Source organism: Musca autumnalis, unplaced genomic scaffold (genome assembly GCF_047663935.1).
Source record: "Musca autumnalis isolate F117 unplaced genomic scaffold, ASM4766393v1 scaffold_2, whole genome shotgun sequence".
NCBI classification, from domain to species: Eukaryota; Metazoa; Arthropoda; class Insecta; order Diptera; family Muscidae; genus Musca; species Musca autumnalis.
In genome coordinates this window covers 79,551,967-79,572,686 of record NW_027411755.1, presented here as the reverse complement: position 1 = coordinate 79,572,686, position 20,720 = coordinate 79,551,967, and the positions used below count along the sequence as shown (strand labels likewise).

At 35.8% G+C, this 20,720-nt stretch overlaps 5 protein-coding genes and 2 long non-coding RNA genes across 7 annotated transcripts; 1 reads left to right on the top strand and 6 right to left on the bottom strand.

Annotated features, from left to right (window-relative positions):
- Positions 1 to 477: 477 nt before the first annotated feature.
- On the bottom strand, positions 478 to 888 carry LOC141392294 (histone H3). The gene has a single exon (XM_073965244.1). The coding sequence runs from the start codon at positions 886 to 888 to the stop codon at positions 478 to 480; it is 411 nt and encodes a 136-aa protein (XP_073821345.1).
- A 6,239-nt stretch (positions 889 to 7,127) lies between these two features.
- On the bottom strand, positions 7,128 to 8,541 carry LOC141392879 (uncharacterized). The gene is made up of 2 exons (XR_012409905.1): positions 7,639 to 8,541; positions 7,128 to 7,556 (listed from the first exon to the last, which is right to left on the bottom strand). It is a non-coding gene; the product is annotated as an uncharacterized lncRNA (long non-coding RNA).
- A 757-nt stretch (positions 8,542 to 9,298) lies between these two features.
- LOC141392293 (histone H2A-like) lies at positions 9,299 to 9,850 on the bottom strand. The gene is made up of 2 exons (XM_073965243.1): positions 9,763 to 9,850; positions 9,299 to 9,654 (listed from the first exon to the last, which is right to left on the bottom strand). The coding sequence occupies exons 1-2, from the start codon at positions 9,848 to 9,850 to the stop codon at positions 9,299 to 9,301; spliced, it is 444 nt and encodes a 147-aa protein (XP_073821344.1).
- Positions 9,851 to 9,939: 89 nt separating this feature from the next.
- LOC141392877 (histone H2B) lies at positions 9,940 to 10,381 on the top strand. The gene has a single exon (XM_073965851.1). It carries the CDS (start codon positions 9,953 to 9,955, stop codon positions 10,325 to 10,327), a length of 375 nt encoding a protein of 124 aa, XP_073821952.1. The 5' UTR covers positions 9,940 to 9,952; the 3' UTR covers positions 10,328 to 10,381.
- Positions 10,382 to 11,273: 892 nt separating this feature from the next.
- LOC141392878 (histone H1-like) lies at positions 11,274 to 12,082 on the bottom strand. Its single transcript, XM_073965852.1, has one exon. It carries the CDS (start codon positions 12,022 to 12,024, stop codon positions 11,347 to 11,349), a length of 678 nt encoding a protein of 225 aa, XP_073821953.1. The 5' UTR covers positions 12,025 to 12,082; the 3' UTR covers positions 11,274 to 11,346.
- A 2,120-nt stretch (positions 12,083 to 14,202) lies between these two features.
- LOC141392291 (histone H3) lies at positions 14,203 to 14,613 on the bottom strand. The gene has a single exon (XM_073965241.1). The coding sequence runs from the start codon at positions 14,611 to 14,613 to the stop codon at positions 14,203 to 14,205; it is 411 nt and encodes a 136-aa protein (XP_073821342.1).
- Positions 14,614 to 15,521: 908 nt separating this feature from the next.
- Positions 15,522 to 16,935, bottom strand: LOC141392880 (uncharacterized). Its single transcript, XR_012409906.1, has 2 exons — positions 16,033 to 16,935; positions 15,522 to 15,950 (listed from the first exon to the last, which is right to left on the bottom strand). It is a non-coding gene; the product is annotated as an uncharacterized lncRNA (long non-coding RNA).
- Positions 16,936 to 20,720: the final 3,785 nt, after the last annotated feature.

The window sequence follows — 20,720 nt, the reverse complement described above, 5'->3', positions numbered from 1 at the left end:
TCAATAAGTTTGTTCAAGAAGAAGAATAAAATGTCTTTTTAGGGAAAAATTATAACATAATTTTTGTTTTTTGTGTCAAGAAGAAGAACAAAATATTTAAATGAATAATTTTACTGACGCCGTCAAAAATTACCTATAGAAGCAAATTTCAATACTTTTTTAAGAAGCAGAAATGTGTCTTTGAAAGGGAAAATTGTAATATTATATTTTTTTTTCAAGAAGAAGAATAAAATGTGTCTTCTAATGGGAGATTTTTACTGACGCCGTCAAATATGACTCATACAAGAAAATTTTCAAATATTCCTAAAATCAGCCTCAAAAATTAAACAAACACAAAGAAAAATATTTATTTATTTAAAATGTTAAAAATGATAAATAGTTTGATGAAAAAATAATCTCTTTTTTATAAATATTTTGTGGTCCTGAAAAGGACCGATTGTTTTGTTGTAAAAAAATAGTTTTTAAAACGTCAAGAATTTAAGCACGTTCTCCACGGATACGTCTGGCCAATTGGATGTCTTTAGGCATGATGGTGACACGCTTAGCGTGGATGGCGCACAAGTTAGTATCTTCAAAAAGACCGACCAAGTATGCTTCACTGGCTTCTTGCAAGGCCATAACAGCAGAGCTCTGGAAACGCAAATCAGTTTTGAAATCTTGAGCAATTTCACGAACCAAACGTTGGAAGGGCAATTTGCGGATCAACAATTCAGTACTCTTCTGGTAACGACGGATTTCACGCAAGGCAACAGTACCAGGACGGAAACGATGAGGCTTCTTGACGCCGCCGGTGGCTGGTGCGCTCTTACGAGCGGCTTTAGTGGCCAATTGCTTACGAGGAGCCTTTCCACCAGTTGATTTACGGGCAGTTTGCTTAGTACGAGCCATTTTTCACTTTAATTTTTTTCACTTCACTTAGGTATGCACACAAACACTGTTAACACTGTAATAACTGTGCCATCCATCCATATAGCGGTATTTATAGAAAATTTCGAAGAGGCGGCTATGATTAGGGGTGGGTAAACCAGTAAAGACAGCTGTGCGCGCCCAAAATGTGTACTAACACATACACAAATACATGTGTATTCCATTAAGACTCTTGGTTAGTCAAACAGGCCAATTTTTGTATAAATAGAAGCCGCCAGCCATCGAAAAAACATTCGTTCTTGTGCTTTCGTGAAGTGTTAAGTGATTTTTAAAAAAGTGAAAAAGACTGGTCGTGGTAAAAAATATTACCAAGTGCTGTATTCACCAAGTGTTGAACAAAATTTATCTCAAGTTTGATTCAAAACAAAATTTTATCTCTGACGCAAAAAGCGTAAAAACTAAAAAAAATTCTTGTGGTTACGTGTAAAGTGTGAGAACCGCATAGAAGGCAGTCAACCCTTACTTTTGGCTGTTAATGTACAAGAACACTGTATCGAGAGGTGGTTGTTTCAAACAGCTAATCAACCCCCCTGGCGGGAAAATTCAACCCCGTCGACACTCCGGAGTCGCTGCTAATGAATTTTGACGGCGATGGAAAAGTGAAAAGTGTTTTTTCTGCTATAACTACAATGGCAGATAATAATGAAAAATGTGACACTCCGGTGCCGGATCATAAACATCTTGCCGGCGCCAAAAAAGCTAAAAATGGTAAATCAACTACCGAAATATTGGCTGGTCTACCTACATCGACCAATATGGCTACATTTGATGATGCAGCTAGTGATGGCGGCTATTCGGTCGCCAGTGAAGGCAAACACAAACGTTGCCACTGCAATATGGACAATACAGACAACCAGAACCCTAAACTGGAAGCCATTATTCGTCAACAAACGTCAACTATTGCTCGTTTAGAAAAAGAACGAGAGAGCCTGATAGCAGAGCTGGCTGCAGTCAAAGAGGCTTTGAAAAATCATGGCATTTTAACCAATGTAAATGCCCCCACGACCAGCAATAATTCTGTTTTGGCTGCCGGGGTCGCCGAATCCCCCGGTATGGCGTATGAGGAAGAGGCTGAAGTCGAACAGCTGTGGACTGAAGTCAAGAAAACGAAGAAGAAAGGTGCTAACCCAAAAGTACGCTATGTATTAAAGGATGTATCTAAAGAAACCAAGGGTCAACCAACTGCTACGATGGAGACCAACGAGAATACTAGTCAACCACCACCCCTGATGGAGACAAATGCTGAGTACAACCGTCACCCAACCCCCAAGAAGGCTGAAAAGTCAGCAAAAAATTCTGCTTCCACCCCAATAGTGCAAGCTAACCACAACGCAAACGGCAAATCCATGCCAGCAATCACCGTATATGAGGTGGGTTCACATCAGATAAGCGGTATATTGAACCAGCACTTAAAAGAAGGTGAGTTTACAACAACCCTTGTTGGTAAGTCTATAGTAAACGTTAAGCCGAAAGGTCTTAACGTCTATAATACAGTCAGGCAAATTCTTACTGAGCGTGGGTATAGATTTCATACCCACACTCCCAAACATTTGAGACCTCACATGCTCGTCATAGAAAAACTCTCCGATGACTATCCTAGAGAGGAAGTCATCGATTTCTTGGAGAGGAAATCAGGATTAAATATTAAAGTTGTTGCTCTAGACAATATTTCATACCGACTTTGGACTCTCAGAGTAACTAAAGGCTCTGATATTTTGGGTCTGTACGCCCTAAAAAAGATTGGGAACGCCAATATTACGATCCGTAAGGATCATAAGCGTCCCATTATTCAATGTTTCAACTGCCAGCGGTTTGGCCACATAGCGCCAAACTGCCAAATGCCTTCCCGTTGTGTCAGGTGTCTTGAAAGCCACGAGTCTGACAATTGTGCAGTTCCGCCTAAAGGGCAGGAAACGTATATCGAATATGACGATCCCCTTTCAGGTGAGACTGTGAAAAAAGTAGCTAAGCCACCTTCTTGCATCAACTGCGAGAAGGTCGGCCACCCTGCCTGCGCACGTGATTGCCCGCTCCGCATGGCAATCTTGTCTCGCAAGACCCAGCAGAAGGCCCAAACAAAGGCCAAGGCTGAAGCGCGTTCATCGCGACTTTCTAACCTTCGCTCTAGCATGTCATATGCTGCAACCTCTGGTGGACGTACATACCCACAACCTCCTTCATACCCAGCTAGTGGCGCCCCTCGCCCTAGCTTTAATCAGCCGCCAAATGTAAATGCTGATAATACTTCTAGTATTATTCAGTACTTTGGTACTGATTTCAACCATAAATGTGAAAAGGCTAGGCAATTTGGTCCTATCTTTGAGCAGATAAGAAATCAATCGGGCATAGACGCCGCAATGTCTGCCTGGTTACTCTTTATAGCTGGTAATGTTGGGCTATAAAGTAATCTTTATTAACGTAAACTCATTAGTGTCTATCTCAAAAAGACACTTTCTTAAAATTCTAATTGAAGAGAGAAGGCCGGATATAATCCTAATTGCTGAGCACAGGCTCAACCCTTCTCACAATTTTAATTTAGAGGGATACAAAATCTTCCTTCAATATCGAAATGGGCAACGCGCTGGCGGTACTGCCGTTGCTATTAAAGAGGGTATACGTTGTGAACGTATACCTATCTCTACTGCTATCATTGAATCCTGTGCGGCGAGGGTATGGAGAGACGATGGCTCCCCTATAGCTTTCGTCTCTTTGTACCTTCGTCCGCAGGAAAATCTTTTGGCTCAAGACATGACAGAAGTCATGAATCTTTATAATTGTGGGGAAGTACTAGTCGGTGCAGACCTAAACGCAAAACATGACTCGTGGGGCGGAACCACGAGAAATACAAGTGGAAGGGTACTGGACAGGCTATTATTTGACTGTCCAGACTTTTCAGTCATAGGGTCGGACATACCATCTAGGCCTAATGATGCATCCGGATCATACCTAGACATATTCCTACGCACGCCAGGGCTCTCACTTGTCGGTGGTGGAAATATGTCAATGGCTTTTGACTTTGAATCGGATCATAGGGCGATCCAGATTCAAATTGATGTAGGAAATATTGCAAGACAAGAAGTTCAGACTTATCTGAACTTTAATCGTACAAAAGTGGGACGTTTCAGGCGGGAACTGAGACGTGGTCTGGATGAGTGTCTATTGCCCTCAGATAGGAATGTCACTGTCGAGGAAATAGACACTTGTGCAGACAATTTAGGAGAAGTTTTTCGTCACGCTATTGAGCAATCGGTGCCGAAACAAAGAGTTAGGAACCAGGTTCTGGGGGATCTCCCTTTGAGAATTCGCGGTTTCATCCGCGAGCGTCGCAGGCTATGCCGCACGCTGCGTAGATCCGGTGATCCAGATAGATATCCAGCTCTTAGAGCTGATATCCGAAATCTGGATCACATAATTGAGGACTCCATTCGAATATTCGAAAGGGATAGACTCAAAACGTATCTTGGGAGTATACGTGTAGATGGAAAGACTTTTGGCAAAGTCAAAAGGGCAGCTGGCCTGGCAGTGAAAGATCCCATTGACCAGCTTGTTAACGGTGATGGAGCCATTATCACCGATGATGGTCTTAAGGCAGAAACCATAGCAGACCATGTGCAGGGAGTGTTTCGGCCCATTGGTGGGTCGGTCAGCGGCTTCTCTGGTGGTCCGATCGATCGGATCCCAGGGGAGTTCGGTTCCTTCCGCAGCTCAGTTAGTCGGGCTGTTGAGGGGACCGATGACCGGTCCCCAATGGTTGAATTCTCCGGCACGTTCTCTGCAGATGGATCTGTAATTGACGATGCCACTCGCTGGAACGAGGGCGGCTTCATACGTCCCAGGAATGTGGGCGAGGCTTTAGCTCGCAGACCAGCACGAAAATCCTGCGGTCTAGATAAAATACCCGATGCTGCTTTAAAGAAGGCAGGCGAGGTAATTTTTGGTTTTCTGACGGTTTTATTTAACCACTGCCTAAACCTTGGGTACTTTCCCAGAGCATGGAAAGAAGCCATGCTGGTTCCCATCTACAAAAGAGGTTCACCACCAGAGCAATGTGGTAGCTACAGGCCGATATCCCTGCTATCGGCTTTCGGTAAACTCTACGAGCACTTTATTCTGGAAAGATTAAAGAAACTCGTTGAGGATAAACGTGTACTAAAGGACAACCAATTTGGGTTCAGGACAGGCCTATCGACTGTCCATGCCCTTACTGCGTTTTCGTCCTATGTTGTTGATGGGCTGAACAAGAGGCAAGGCACTATTGCTCTCAGTCTTGACTTCTCCAAAGCCTTCGACACTGTCTGGCATGACGGGTTGTTGGCCAAGATGGTGCGCTTTGGTTTTGATCACCAAACGTGCAGACTGGTAAAGAGTTTTCTCACTGGGAGATCCTTTAAAGTCAAAGTTGGAGAACGACTCTCAAGTCGTAGACCCATCTTAGCTGGGGTACCCCAGGGCTCTTTACTAGGACCCATGTTATACAACATATACGTCAGCGACATGCCACAGCCTCCTCCGGAAGGCCTTGTGCTGTCATATGCTGACGATGTGTTGGTGGCTATGACGGGCCAACTGGCCCGCCATGCCGAAGCCAAAATAAACGACTACCTTGCAGTCCTCGATCGGTATTTCACCTGTTGGGGACTCAAGCTTAATGGCGAAAAATGTACGGCTGTTATGTTCACTGGGAAAACACAACACGTACTTCCCAGTTATAGAACATACCGCCCTGTTATACAAATTGGTCTCAATATTGTGGAAATAAAGGACAGGATGAAATACCTGGGGGTCGTATTTCACAAGAGGTTTGACTTCAACAGGCACATCGACTATATCCTGGCCAGAGCGAAAAAAGTGTTCTTCAGCTACCAGGGGCTGCTGAAAATGAGGGGTGGACTATCCTCTGATGTTAAACTCCTAATATATAGGCAAATTATTAGACCCATCATTTCCTATGCCTTTCCTGTCTGGTTTGACATATCGTCACACCAGATGGAGAGGCTTAGGAAATGGGAGCGGAGAGTACTTGCCTCATGTCTCGGCATGAGAGGAATTATTTACGGCGATAATGGTACTATTAGACGTCACTCTAATAGGGCCATATATGACAGAGCAGAGGGTGACAGAATTGACAGGGTCCTTGTGTCGGGGGCCCTTGAATTTCTGCAAAAATGTAATATGACTGACAACGGGGTTGTTGTAAACGCCTTAAATTGTCACCTAGATATCAACGGATTAAATGAGTGCCGTCACCTGCCTCCAGGTGCATTGCTGTGCTTACTTAATGAGGGATTGTTGTTTGTGGATGGTGAACTTCTTTTCTACCATAGAAGATATAATTCCTTAAATGTAAATAGCATTGTGTATAATAACGCACAATAATTTTTTCATGTAAATATATTGTAAATAGTAGTTGTAGTTCCTAGTTTAAGACTTAGTTTTAGTTTTTAGTTTTTAAGTACATGTAAATGTTAATATGGCCCTTTTTTGTTGGATTTTTTTGGGGCATAAATTGAATTTTATTTTTATTATAATTTGTTAAATTGCTGCTAGTGGCATGACCACAGCTAATATGTATATATGGAGTAGGTAGCGAAGTAGCTACGGGATTTCTTTATAATAGTACAGTAAGTAAGCCATTCTGTTAGCATGTAAGATATCTATCCAAATAAATATGGCCTTTGGCAAAATTGATTGATTGATTGGTATTACCAAGCCAGCTATTAGACGTTTGGCTCGCCGTGGTGGTGTAAAACGTATCTCTGGCCTCATCTACGAAGAAACCCGTGGTGTTCTGAAGGTGTTTTTGGAAAACGTTATTCGTGACGCCGTTACATACACCGAACATGCTAAGCGTAAAACCGTCACTGCTATGGATGTCGTCTATGCTTTGAAGAGACAAGGTCGTACTTTGTACGGTTTCGGCGGTTAAATATTTTCTTGACGCTATTTGGAGAATTTTTCTTTTACAACAAAACAATCGGTCCTTTTCAGGACCACAAAAAATATTTAAAAAGAGATATTTTCTTGTTGAAAATTACAAAAACATAAAAAAATTTAATAAAATATATCAAAAATAAAACTTACCTTAATATATGAAAAATAAAACTAACCATAAAATATTTTCTTTCTTATATCTTTTTTCAGTGCATTTTATTTTTTCTTTCTTTTTCCACATTTCATAAAATTTTTCAAATAATATTCCCTTTTGTCTTCAAAAATAAATGCCGTCGGCAACTCTGCTCATTTAATTTTATTTTCATAAATTTTTTTTCCATCATCAAATAATTTTCCATTTTTTCCTTCAAAAATGTTTGCCGTCGGCAAACATTACCTTTTTTCTTACAATTTTTTCTTCTTCTTTTTTTGCCTTCAAAAATATTTTACCGTCGGCAACTCTGATCATTCCTTTTTCGTAATACACAAAAATGTTCCTTTATTTCCACTAATACATGTTCTACCGGCAACTCTCATTGTTAGGGTAGCTGCTTGCTTGCTTGATAATACGACGATGTGTGTATACGCACGCTAGCGTCGGTCTGTGTGTGCGTGTGTTTGTTCATATAACTAACGCACATCAATGCTATGCCAAGCGAACAATATCTTTGACTGCGATGTTAAGTACTTATTTTTTCCTTCAAGTAAAAATTTTTGTTATTTTGTGATGAAATTATTAAAAATTGTTATTAAATTTTTTAAAAGTATAAAGAAAATTACCTTTTTTTTTAAAAAAATTGTCTTTAAATTAGTTTGAATTTTGTTAATATTTACTGCGATTTTTCTCAAAAATATATTTAAAAAAATTTTATAGCATCTCTTTTTTCAAAAAATTGCTTATGAAAAACTTCTTCTTCTTCTTATGTTTCATGATTTCATATAAAAATATTTTCTTTTACTTAATCCTCCAAAAAATCACATAATTTTCTAAATTTCTCTCACTTTATGTTGAAATTATTAGGAAAAAATTCTTCTTCTTCTTCTTATATTTCATGAACTCGCATAGAAAAATTTTATCTTTTACTTATTTATTCAAAAATCCCATAATCCTCCAAAAAATCACATAATTTTCTAAATTTCTCTCACTTTATGTTGAAATTATTGAGAATTTTCTTCTTCTTCTTCTCGTTTCACTAACTCAAATTTTCTTAAATGACCAAAAAATTACATAATTTTCTAAATTTCTCTCACTTTAGTTGAAATTATTGAAAATTTTCTTCTTCTTCTTGTTTCACTAAATCACATTTTCTTAAATGACCAAAAAAATCACATAATTTTCTAAATTTCTTTTACTTTATGTTGAAATTATTAAAAAATTTCTTCTTCTTCTTCCTATGTTTCACTAAAAATATTTTATTTTTCTCAAACGTCCCAAAAATCACATCAATTCTTTTACTTTATGTTGAAATCATTGAAAATTTTCTTCTTCTTCTTCTTATCTTTCACTAAAAATAATTTATTTTTTCTTAAATGTCCACAAAAATCACATCATTTTCTTCTATTTTATGTATTTTTGTTATTTTCTAACAATGATCCTCAATTTATTTCACAACTCTACTTTTTTCCCTTTGAAAATAAAAAATTTTTTCCGTGCGCACTTCATGTTGTCATCACTCTATTACTAACTTTATGCTTTGACAACATCACCAAAATCACACATTTCTGCATTTTTTCCTTTCCAAATACAGTTACTTTTTTCTCCTCAAAATTCGCGGCGGCAGAACACTTTTTCCATATAATTTACTCTAACAGCCACTACAACAACATCAACAACCATCATCATCGTAAGTAAAGGCATTTGGTTATTCTAACTAACAAACACACAACACCACACACACACACATTCATAACAGACATCGTCAACATACGATGAACGAACATTGGCGGGAACATCGATGAACGAATATTGGCGCGAACATCATCGATGAGACGAATGATCTCTTTTTCGCTCTCTCTCTCTTTCTCTGTCTCTCTATCTGTCTCGCTATTCCTGTGAAAACTAAAGCGACATAAAACAAACACAATTCTGTTGGGGGGTAGAAATGAAAAACAGTTACAACAAACGAACATATTTTCTAAGGAATTATGAAAGAAAAAATGTCATTTGTAAAATAATCAAGGGTTGTCGTCGATTAAGAAAAATATCATTTTTTGGGCATTTTTATTTTTTTCCCTATAAAATGTAAATATTAAATTTTTGGTCATTTTTATTCTTTCCCTATAAAATGTAAATAATGAAAATTAATAGTTTGAATAGATTTTTTCTCTTTTTAAATATTTTTTGTCGTCCTGAAAAGGACGGATTGGTTGAATTTTGTATGGATTTTTCTTCTTCTTATACGATGGTCTGTATTTTTTCCATAATACCTTTCGAGATAATTTAGGCTTTCTTTTCGGTCTTCTTGGGCAAGAGAACAGCTTGGATGTTTGGCAATACACCACCTTGGGCAATTGTGACGCCGGACAGCAATTTGTTCAATTCTTCGTCGTTGCGGATGGCCAATTGCAAGTGACGGGGAATGATACGAGTCTTCTTGTTGTCACGGGCAGCATTACCAGCCAATTCCAAAACTTCAGCAGCCAAATATTCCATGACGGCGGCTAAATATACTGGAGCACCGGCACCAACACGTTCAGCATAGTTGCCTTTGCGCAACAAACGATGAATACGACCGACGGGGAATTGAAGACCAGCACGATTTGAACGGGACTTTGCCTTTCCCTTAACTTTGCCACCTTTACCACGACCAGACATTTTCACTTAATATTTTTTTGAACACTTCACTTAGCACTGAAAAAACACAGAATGATGCCGTTACTCGAATATACCCGTACTATTTATACTTTTCTCTCGCTCATTTAATACACACACATCGAAAAATGGGGTTGTTTGGCCACTATTCCACACAGCAACTGTGACTACCTGAAACATTTGAGCATTTAATGCTTGAAATATTCTTGTTTGACGCCGTAGGTTCATCATTTGTGAACAGTGTTAAAAGTGTTTGTGTGATTAAAAAACTAAAAGTGAAAAATGCCTCCTAAAACCAGTGGTAAAGCAGCAAAGAAGGCCGGCAAAGCCCAAAAGAACATCACCAAGGGCGATAAGTCGAAGAGACGTACCAAGCGTAAGGAGAGTTACGCTATCTACATTTACAAAGTGTTGAAGCAAGTCCATCCTGATACTGGTATTTCGTCAAAGGCCATGAGCATCATGAACAGTTTCGTGAATGACATCTTCGAACGTATTGCCGCCGAAGCCTCTCGTTTGGCCCACTACAACAAGCGCTCTACCATCACCAGTCGGGAAATCCAAACCGCTGTCCGTCTATTGTTGCCCGGTGAATTGGCTAAGCACGCTGTCTCTGAAGGTACCAAGGCTGTTACTAAATACACCAGCTCCAAGTAAATGCCTTGATTTTTTCATATTTCGTCGAAATTCAACCATAAAAGGCCCTTTTCAGGGCCACAAAAAACATTTTAAAAGAGATCAAATTTTTGTCGAAACACTTATTTTCCATTATTTAATAAAGAAACTTACCAAAATAATTTTAAAATTCCTCATATTCTAGCAAAAATAATAATTTTCCCATGTATTTAGTAAATGACGCCGTCAAATCTTGTTTTGCCGTGGTTCATATTGCTTTTTTGCTTGCTTGGCTACTCTATGTGTGTACAACAACACGCCATCCACTGTATGGGTATGTGTGTGTGTGCTTGTGCGTTGTTACTTAGTATTACCGTCGGCAGTCACCACCATATCGAAAATGTATAAACGAACAACAAGTATGTATAAGCATTTTGCCTGTAATACTTCACTACGCCAATGTCAAATATGAAGCGCGAACATTTTTAAGGGGAAATTTTTTTGGTGGTGGCGCAAAAATTAACGGGACATTTTTCAATGGAAAAAATAGAAAAAGAAATAAAATAGAGTTGCAACATAACTTCATTAGAATAGAAAAACATTCCTGATTAAAATAATCTCCTTTTACCCAGCAAACAATTTTTGCAAAGAGAAAAAATTATCATTTTTGAAGATTAAATGAAAAATTCCTAAAATATGAAATTAGATGAAAATGACCATAATTAGACAAACAAAAATTAGTCACATTTATTTTATGACCCAGACTAAAATTTTAATCCCTTTGTGGTGTTATTTTGTGGAATGCCCATAATAAAACAGGCTCAATGTTAATTACCTAATAGGAAAAGTAATTAGTGAGGGTAAAATTTTTTTAAAATCAGACACGTGTGTATTTTTCTTATTTATTTAGGTAATAAAACAATAAATAGTAGTAATAATAAATAGTTTGAAGTAAAGATTTTCTCTTTTTGAATTTAATTTGTAGCCCTGAAAAGGGCTGTTAGATATTATGCTTTCGAATATCGAAAAATGTTGTCAACAAGTAATCTTTCTGGGAAAAATTACTTCTTGGCGGCGGCTTTCTTGGCAGCTGGCTTCTTTGGTGCGGCGGCTTTTTTGGGTTTAGCAGCTGCTGTTTTTGCCTTGGGTGCCTTTGGTTTGGTGGCAGATGCTTTAGCGGCGGTTTTTGCTGGTTTAGCCTTAACTGTACCGGTTTTCTTGGCGGCCTTAGCCTTTGTTTTGTCAGCCTTCTTCTTCTCAGCGGTCTTTTTGGCGGCAGATGGCTTCTTGGCAGCGGTTTTCTTTTCACCGGCGGCCTTTTTAGGGGCAGCCTTCTTCTTCTTCTCAGCAGCTGGTGCCTTCTTCTTCTTTTCAGCAGTCTTTGCTTTGGGTTCCTTGGAAGCCGAGGCGGACAATTTGAATGAACCAGAAGCACCCTTACCTTTAGTTTGGATGAGTTTTCCACTGGCAACAGCGCTCTTCAAATATTTCTTGATGAAAGGAGCCAATTTTTGGGCATCAACCTTGTAGGTGCTGGCCAAATATTTCTTGATGGCAGGCAATGATGAACCACCACGTTCCTTCAATGTTTTGATGGCGGCGTCAACCATTTGTTGGGTTGGTGGATGAGTAGGGGCAGCTGATGGTTTCTTTGCTTTGGCTGCGGCCTTCTTTGGTGCCTTTTTCTCAACAGCGGCAACTGGGGAGGCGGTGGCTTCAACAACGGCGGCGTCAGACATGATTATTCACTTTTATGTTTATATTTCACTGTAACACAAATACACTCACAAATTTATGTGTACTATTAAATTGTTATTGGCAAAGTTTTAACATGGTAGGTACATTGAAAAGATGAGAAGTGCATAGTAGTCAATAGCTATATTTTTCGAAATATTGTGTGGAAGCGTGTTTAATTTTTTACAAAAGTTTTCGTAGGAATTTAATTTTTCTGAAGAATGTTTGAATATTTTTATAAAAGATATTTTACACATTTCTTGTATAGATATCAGGCCATATTTTAACGAAAATTTGGTGTAATTTCCTTTATCCGTTTAAAAGTTATAAGCGTTTAACTTCACAGATTGTAAAAATGTAATCACAAATTTGTAACTAAATTTGAAAAAATTATGAATTTTTTCAAAAAATATTTTCCAAATTCTATTTGAGAATAAAGCCTGATATGTTTACTTTGGGATAAAATTAAAATATTGACATATTTTACATTTTCACTGTGAAAAAAATTGAAAATCTTTATGTGGTCCAAGACGGCAGAAATCCTCTTGTTGGCATATTTTCAATGAAGAAAAGTTTTTCTTCAAAGAAATTTAAAAGCTCAAATCTAATTAAGTTTTATAAAAATTTCTTAAAAAACATTTCAGAATCTGTATATTTACACCAAATTATAACATTATTCATAAAAAGTAGTTATTTCTTTGGAAAAGTTAAAAAAATCTTCCCATTACCGTATACCACCTATGGACAAACATTCACTGTCAAAGGTAATATTTTTGAAAATTGAAATATTTTTGCTAAATTAAATGAAAATCGCTCAAAAATTAATTTTTAATAAAATATGAGGACATTTTCGTTAAAATTTAGTAAACATTTCATCATTTTTTGCAAAAAATATTCTCCAAAAATAATTCTTCCTTTGCTAGTACATATCAAGGAAAAAACCATATAGAATTACTGAAGTTTTTCACACGTATATTTTTCCTGATTTCGTTAATAATTTGGATATTTTTTGCAAAAATGTATATAATAAAATAAATAAATCCCTTTTTTATGACAATTCTGTAAAAATAATACAAGATTTAAACATTTTTTTTTAAAAAGAAAATGTTTTTCTAAAATGTAGTATTACGCCTTTCAAATGGCCAAGAAATATTCGTCATATCTACGTGAGACAATTATTGATTAATATTTTCAAAAAAATTATAATTTTACAAAATTATCCTAAAATTTTACTAAATTAAAATATATATATAGCTGAAAAGAAAAAAATTGCATATTTCATTCATCATTATCTGAAAAGAAAAAATAAAACAAAACAGAGAGCATTTTCCGCCAAAAATTTTCAACCATTTTGAATGAGAAATAGTGAGAGCATTATTGCAGAGAACATTTCGCGCCAAATTTATTGAACATATGCCTCGTGGACATTAGTATACACACAAAAAGAAGTTCAATAAAACAAATATTTGTTATGAAGAAAATAAGAAGAAGAAAAAAACATTGCCTTTAAAGATGAAATTAATATTGACGCCGTCAAAAAGACCAACAGAAAAGAAAGAAGAAGAATAAATGTATACTTTAATAGGAAAATATTACTGACGCCATCAAAAACACACATAGAAAAGGAAGAAGAAGAAGAACACAAATGTGCATTTCAATGGGAAAATTTTACTGACGCCGTCAAAAATTACATATAGAAGGAAATTTCAATAAGTTTGTTCAAGAAGAAGAATAAAATGTCTTTTTAGGGAAAAATTATAACATAATTTTTGTTTTTTGTGTCAAGAAGAAGAACAAAATATTTAAATGAATAATTTTACTGACGCCGTCAAAAATTACCTATAGAAGCAAATTTCAATACTTTTTTAAGAAGCAGAAATGTGTCTTTGAAAGGGAAAATTGTAATATTATATTTTTTTTTCAAGAAGAAGAATAAAATGTGTCTTCTAATGGGAGATTTTTACTGACGCCGTCAAATATGACTCATACAAGAAAATTTTCAAATATTCCTAAAATCAGCCTCAAAAATTAAACAAACACAAAGAAAAATATTTATTTATTTAAAATGTTAAAAATGATAAATAGTTTGATGAAAAAATAATCTCTTTTTTATAAATATTTTGTGGTCCTGAAAAGGACCGATTGTTTTGTTGTAAAAAAATAGTTTTTAAAACGTCAAGAATTTAAGCACGTTCTCCACGGATACGTCTGGCCAATTGGATGTCTTTAGGCATGATGGTGACACGCTTAGCGTGGATGGCGCACAAGTTAGTATCTTCAAAAAGACCGACCAAGTATGCTTCACTGGCTTCTTGCAAGGCCATAACAGCAGAGCTCTGGAAACGCAAATCAGTTTTGAAATCTTGAGCAATTTCACGAACCAAACGTTGGAAGGGCAATTTGCGGATCAACAATTCAGTACTCTTCTGGTAACGACGGATTTCACGCAAGGCAACAGTACCAGGACGGAAACGATGAGGCTTCTTGACGCCGCCGGTGGCTGGTGCGCTCTTACGAGCGGCTTTAGTGGCCAATTGCTTACGAGGAGCCTTTCCACCAGTTGATTTACGGGCAGTTTGCTTAGTACGAGCCATTTTTCACTTTAATTTTTTTCACTTCACTTAGGTATGCACACAAACACTGTTAACACTGTAATAACTGTGCCATCCATCCATATAGCGGTATTTATAGAAAATTTCGAAGAGGCGGCTATGATTAGGGGTGGGTAAACCAGTAAAGACAGCTGTGCGCGCCCAAAATGTGTACTAACACATACACAAATACATGTGTATTCCATTAAGACTCTTGGTTAGTCAAACAGGCCAATTTTTGTATAAATAGAAGCCGCCAGCCATCGAAAAAACATTCGTTCTTGTGCTTTCGTGAAGTGTTAAGTGATTTTTAAAAAAGTGAAAAATGACTGGTCGTGGTAAAGGTGGCAAAGGCTTGGGAAAAGGTGGCGCTAAACGTCACCGTAAAGTGTTACGTGATAATATCCAGGGTATTACCAAGCCAGCTATTAGACGTTTGGCTCGCCGTGGTGGTGTAAAACGTATCTCTGGCCTCATCTACGAAGAAACCCGTGGTGTTCTGAAGGTGTTTTTGGAAAACGTTATTCGTGACGCCGTTACATACACCGAACATGCTAAGCGTAAAACCGTCACTGCTATGGATGTCGTCTATGCTTTGAAGAGACAAGGTCGTACTTTGTACGGTTTCGGCGGTTAAATATTTTCTTGACGCTATTTGGAGAATTTTTCTTTTACAACAAAACAATCGGTCCTTTTCAGGACCACAAAAAATATTTAAAAAGAGATATTTTCTTGTTGAAAATTACAAAAACATAAAAAAATTTAATAAAATATATCAAAAATAAAACTTACCTTAATATATGAAAAATAAAACTAACCATAAAATATTTTCTTTCTTATATCTTTTTTCAGTGCATTTTATTTTTTCTTTCTTTTTCCACATTTCATAAAATTTTTCAAATAATATTCCCTTTTGTCTTCAAAAATAAATGCCGTCGGCAACTCTGCTCATTTAATTTTATTTTCATAAATTTTTTTTCCATCATCAAATAATTTTCCATTTTTTCCTTCAAAAATGTTTGCCGTCGGCAAACATTACCTTTTTTCTTACAATTTTTTCTTCTTCTTTTTTTGCCTTCAAAAATATTTTACCGTCGGCAACTCTGATCATTCCTTTTTCGTAATACACAAAAATGTTCCTTTATTTCCACTAATACATGTTCTACCGGCAACTCTCATTGTTAGGGTAGCTGCTTGCTTGCTTGATAATACGACGATGTGTGTATACGCACGCTAGCGTCGGTCTGTGTGTGCGTGTGTTTGTTCATATAACTAACGCACATCAATGCTATGCCAAGCGAACAATATCTTTGACTGCGATGTTAAGTACTTATTTTTTCCTTCAAGTAAAAATTTTTGTTATTTTGTGATGAAATTATTAAAAATTGTTATTAAATTTTTTAAAAGTATAAAGAAAATTACCTTTTTTTTTAAAAAAATTGTCTTTAAATTAGTTTGAATTTTGTTAATATTTACTGCGATTTTTCTCAAAAATATATTTAAAAAAATTTTATAGCATCTCTTTTTTCAAAAAATTGCTTATGAAAAACTTCTTCTTCTTCTTATGTTTCATGATTTCATATAAAAATATTTTCTTTTACTTAATCCTCCAAAAAATCACATAATTTTCTAAATTTCTCTCACTTTATGTTGAAATTATTAGGAAAAAATTCTTCTTCTTCTTCTTATATTTCATGAACTCGCATAGAAAAATTTTATCTTTTACTTATTTATTCAAAAATCCCATAATCCTCCAAAAAATCACATAATTTTCTAAATTTCTCTCACTTTATGTTGAAATTATTGAGAATTTTCTTCTTCTTCTTCTCGTTTCACTAACTCAAATTTTCTTAAATGACCAAAAAATTACATAATTTTCTAAATTTCTCTCACTTTAGTTGAAATTATTGAAAATTTTCTTCTTCTTCTTGTTTCACTAAATCACATTTTCTTAAATGACCAAAAAAATCACATAATTTTCTAAATTTCTTTTACTTTATGTTGAAATTATTAAAAAATTTCTTCTTCTTCTTCCTATGTTTCACTAAAAATATTTTATTTTTCTCAAACGTCCCAAAAATCACATCAATTCTTTTACTTTATGTTGAAATCATTGAAAATTTTCTTCTTCTTCTTCTTATCTTTCACTAAAAATAATTTATTTTTTCTTAAATGTCCACAAAAATCACATCATTTTCTTCTATTTTATGTATTTTTGTTATTTTCTAACAATGATCCTCAATTTATTTCACAACTCTACTTTTTTCCCTTTGAAAATAAAAAATTTTTTCCGTGCGCACTTCATGTTGTCATCACTCTATTACTAACTTTATGCTTTGACAACATCACCAAAATCACACATTTCTGCATTTTTTCCTTTCCAAATACAGTTACTTTTTTCTCCTCAAAATTCGCGGCGGCAGAACACTTTTTCCATATAATTTACTCTAACAGCCACTACAACAACATCAACAACCATCATCATCGTAAGTAAAGGCATTTGGTTATTCTAACTAACAAACACACAACACCACACACACACACATTCATAACAGACATCGTCAACATACGATGAACGAACATTGGCGGGAACATCGATGAACGAATATTGGCGCGAACATCATCGATGAGACGAATGATCTCTTTTTCGCTCTCTCTCTCTTTCTCTGTCTCTCTATCTGTCTCGCTATTCCTGTGAAAACTAAAGCGACATAAAACAAACACAATTCTGTTGGGGGGTAGAAATGAAAAACAGTTACAACAAACGAACATATTTTCTAAGGAATTATGAAAGAAAAAATGTCATTTGTAAAATAATCAAGGGTTGTCGTCGATTAAGAAAAATATCATTTTTTGGGCATTTTTATTTTTTTCCCTATAAAATGTAAATATTAAATTTTTGGTCATTTTTATTCTTTCCCTATAAAATGTAAATAATGAAAATTAATAGTTTGAATAGATTTTTTCTCTTTTTAAATATTTTTTGTCGTCCTGAAAAGGACGGATTGGTTGAATTTTGTATGGATTTTTCTTCTTCTTATACGATGGTCTGTATTTTTTCCATAATACCTTTCGAGATAATTTAGGCTTTCTTTTCGGTCTTCTTGGGCAAGAGAACAGCTTGGATGTTTGGCAATACACCACCTTGGGCAATTGTGACGCCGGACAGCAATTTGTTCAATTCTTCGTCGTTGCGGATGGCCAATTGCAAGTGACGGGGAATGATACGAGTCTTCTTGTTGTCACGGGCAGCATTACCAGCCAATTCCAAAACTTCAGCAGCCAAATATTCCATGACGGCGGCTAAATATACTGGAGCACCGGCACCAACACGTTCAGCATAGTTGCCTTTGCGCAACAAACGATGAATACGACCGACGGGGAATTGAAGACCAGCACGATTTGAACGGGACTTTGCCTTTCCCTTAACTTTGCCACCTTTACCACGACCAGACATTTTCACTTAATATTTTTTTGAACACTTCACTTAGCACTGAAAAAACACAGAATGATGCCGTTACTCGTCATTCATTTCATTTCATTTTTTATTTCCAAATTTTTGATTACAATATTTCTTAAATCTATCATTTTTAGTTAAAACAATTCTTTCTAGCATAGTTACCTATTTTTCTAGAATTATGACATATTTATATTTTTTTAAAATGAACATTGTGGCACGCCAACCCGTTCCCATATTTAATATTTTCTTTCAAAATCAAATTTCATTTATAATCTTGTGAAAAGGAATCAAAAACACAAGTTGTATCTATTACTTAAAACTAGTTACAAAAACTTAAAACTATGTTAACAAAAGAAAACAAAATATATACAAGTATTTACGTAGTTTAATGACATAGTAATAGTCGCAAATTAATGTACTTTTATTGATCAGTTCTATATACAAGATCATCAAGATTTAAAGATTTAAATCTTCTATGATAAAAATTTAGATTACCGGCGGAGTCATATAGACCACCGGTTTCTGCTAAGTGCAAAAGGCTCATAGGCGGTAAGTAAAGCTTATTGTTTTTTATTCTATTGAATTCATTTCTGGTTAAACTTAAATTTTGTATCATTTGGTTGGGGTGTGTGATACATTTGTTAAGGCAATCGATGGATGTACGAATTGCAAACCTATCAAATCTTTCGATTTTACTTTCTTGGTAAATTTTTTTTATTGAAGGACTTTTATAGAAGCCTTGTTCAGTTAACTGCCTACCCAGGCCGAGGCAATGTGCCAAGATTTTCCTTTCGAACACTCGTATCCTCTCCATTTGATGAGAGGATATGAATGCCCATACAGGAAATGCATACCACATTGTTGGTCGTATAATCTGTTTATATATTAATAGTTTAACATTTTTGTTAAGCCCTCTTTTTTTGTTTAGTAGCCATTGGTAGTTATGATATGCTGTTCTACCCTTTTTAATGACATGGTCCACGTGCCTGATGTAACTCATGTCTTGTTCGAATACCACTCCTAAGTATTTGAGTGTTTCTGTATTTGAAAGACTAACATTACCGATAGATATATTTGGAGTGTACTGTCTGGCGTTTTTATAGATATTTGCTCCTTTTCCCTTAAAAATGATAGACTTACTTTTTTCAGTGTTAATTGACAGTCCCCATCTGTCAAAGTAGTCTTTAAGAATAGTGAGATATTGACACAACTGTGTGTTGGCAATTCTTGCGCTAGCATGCGTTGCTGCGATTAATATATCGTCAGCATATATAATTAATAAAAGATCATTAGGTGGCTGGGGTATATCCGCCAGGAATAGGTTGTACAGGACAGGTCCTAAGACCGATCCCTGTGGAACACCGGCTCTAACAGATTTTATATTCGATTTTTCTTCGTCAAAATAAACGTAGAACTTTCTGTCTTTCAAGTAATTATGGCTAAGTCTGTTTAGGTAGGGGCTAAACATATATGAACTTTCCATTTTCTCTATAATTCCTTCTTGTGACACCGTGTCAAAGGCCTTATTAAAGTCTAGGCTAACTGCTATTGTAGGGCATCTTTTGTTTAGACCAGCTACTATTTTGTGATTTAGTGTTAGCAGTGCATGGGTGGTGGAATGCTGTTTTTTAAAGCCAAATTGGCTATTTGTTAGAACATGTGCTTCCTCAATATGTTCATTTAGTCGATTGAGTATGACCATTTCAAATAATTTTCCCATACAGGGTAATAACGAAATTGGTCTATAGCTAGTTGTTAATGTGGGGTCTTTCCCTGGCTTGAGTATCGGAATAACCTTAGCAGTTTTCCATTTCTTTGGATAATATCCGATATTAATACAGTGATTGAACACTATGGTTAAGAAAAGCCATGCCCTTTGATCAAGTTTTTTGAGGATAAAATTAGGAATTTTATCATCTCCTGAAGTTTTTTTATTATTCATAGATTTTAGTATAGAACCAATTTCTGCTGGTGTTGCAAGATTAATTGGTGGCCTATTATTACCGTTTGTTATAATACCATTAGCAAGGCAATCAAGTCCAAATTGGACCATAGGGTCTATTAGATTTTCCTCCCTGCGACTTCTAGTGTGTATAGTTGCAGCGTTTTGAATGTTGGCAAAGGAATTTGCCATAACGTTAGCTTTTTCTTTATCGCATGTAACTCTGTTTCCTTCAACTTCTAAGTGGTCTACTTTATTTCGGCTTAATTTTCCACTAATGCCTTTAATGTTTCGAAACATATCTTTAGAAGGTTTTATTTTCTCAAGACTTTTTATTAAGTCTTCCTCTTCAAATAATGATATTTTTTGTTCTATTATACGGCTCATGTTACGTATTATTGCCTTCAAGGTAATTGCCGACTGTGGATCAAAGGTTCGATGTAATCTTCTTCTCATAGTTTTCTTCTGAGCTATCAGATGAAGAATATCATCAGGAAGTTTTTTCATAGTATTTTTAATTGGAATTATTTTGGTCATAGCCGAGTCCATTGCGATGTTAAGAGCTGAGCTAAGCCTATCAACTGCAAGATCTATCTGATCAGCATCAATGTTTCTATCAATTGGGAGATTATATTCTTGTAATTCTTCCGCTAATGTGTTATTTAAGGTGTTAATGTTTATGCTATTATAATCGTAAATTTCCTGTTG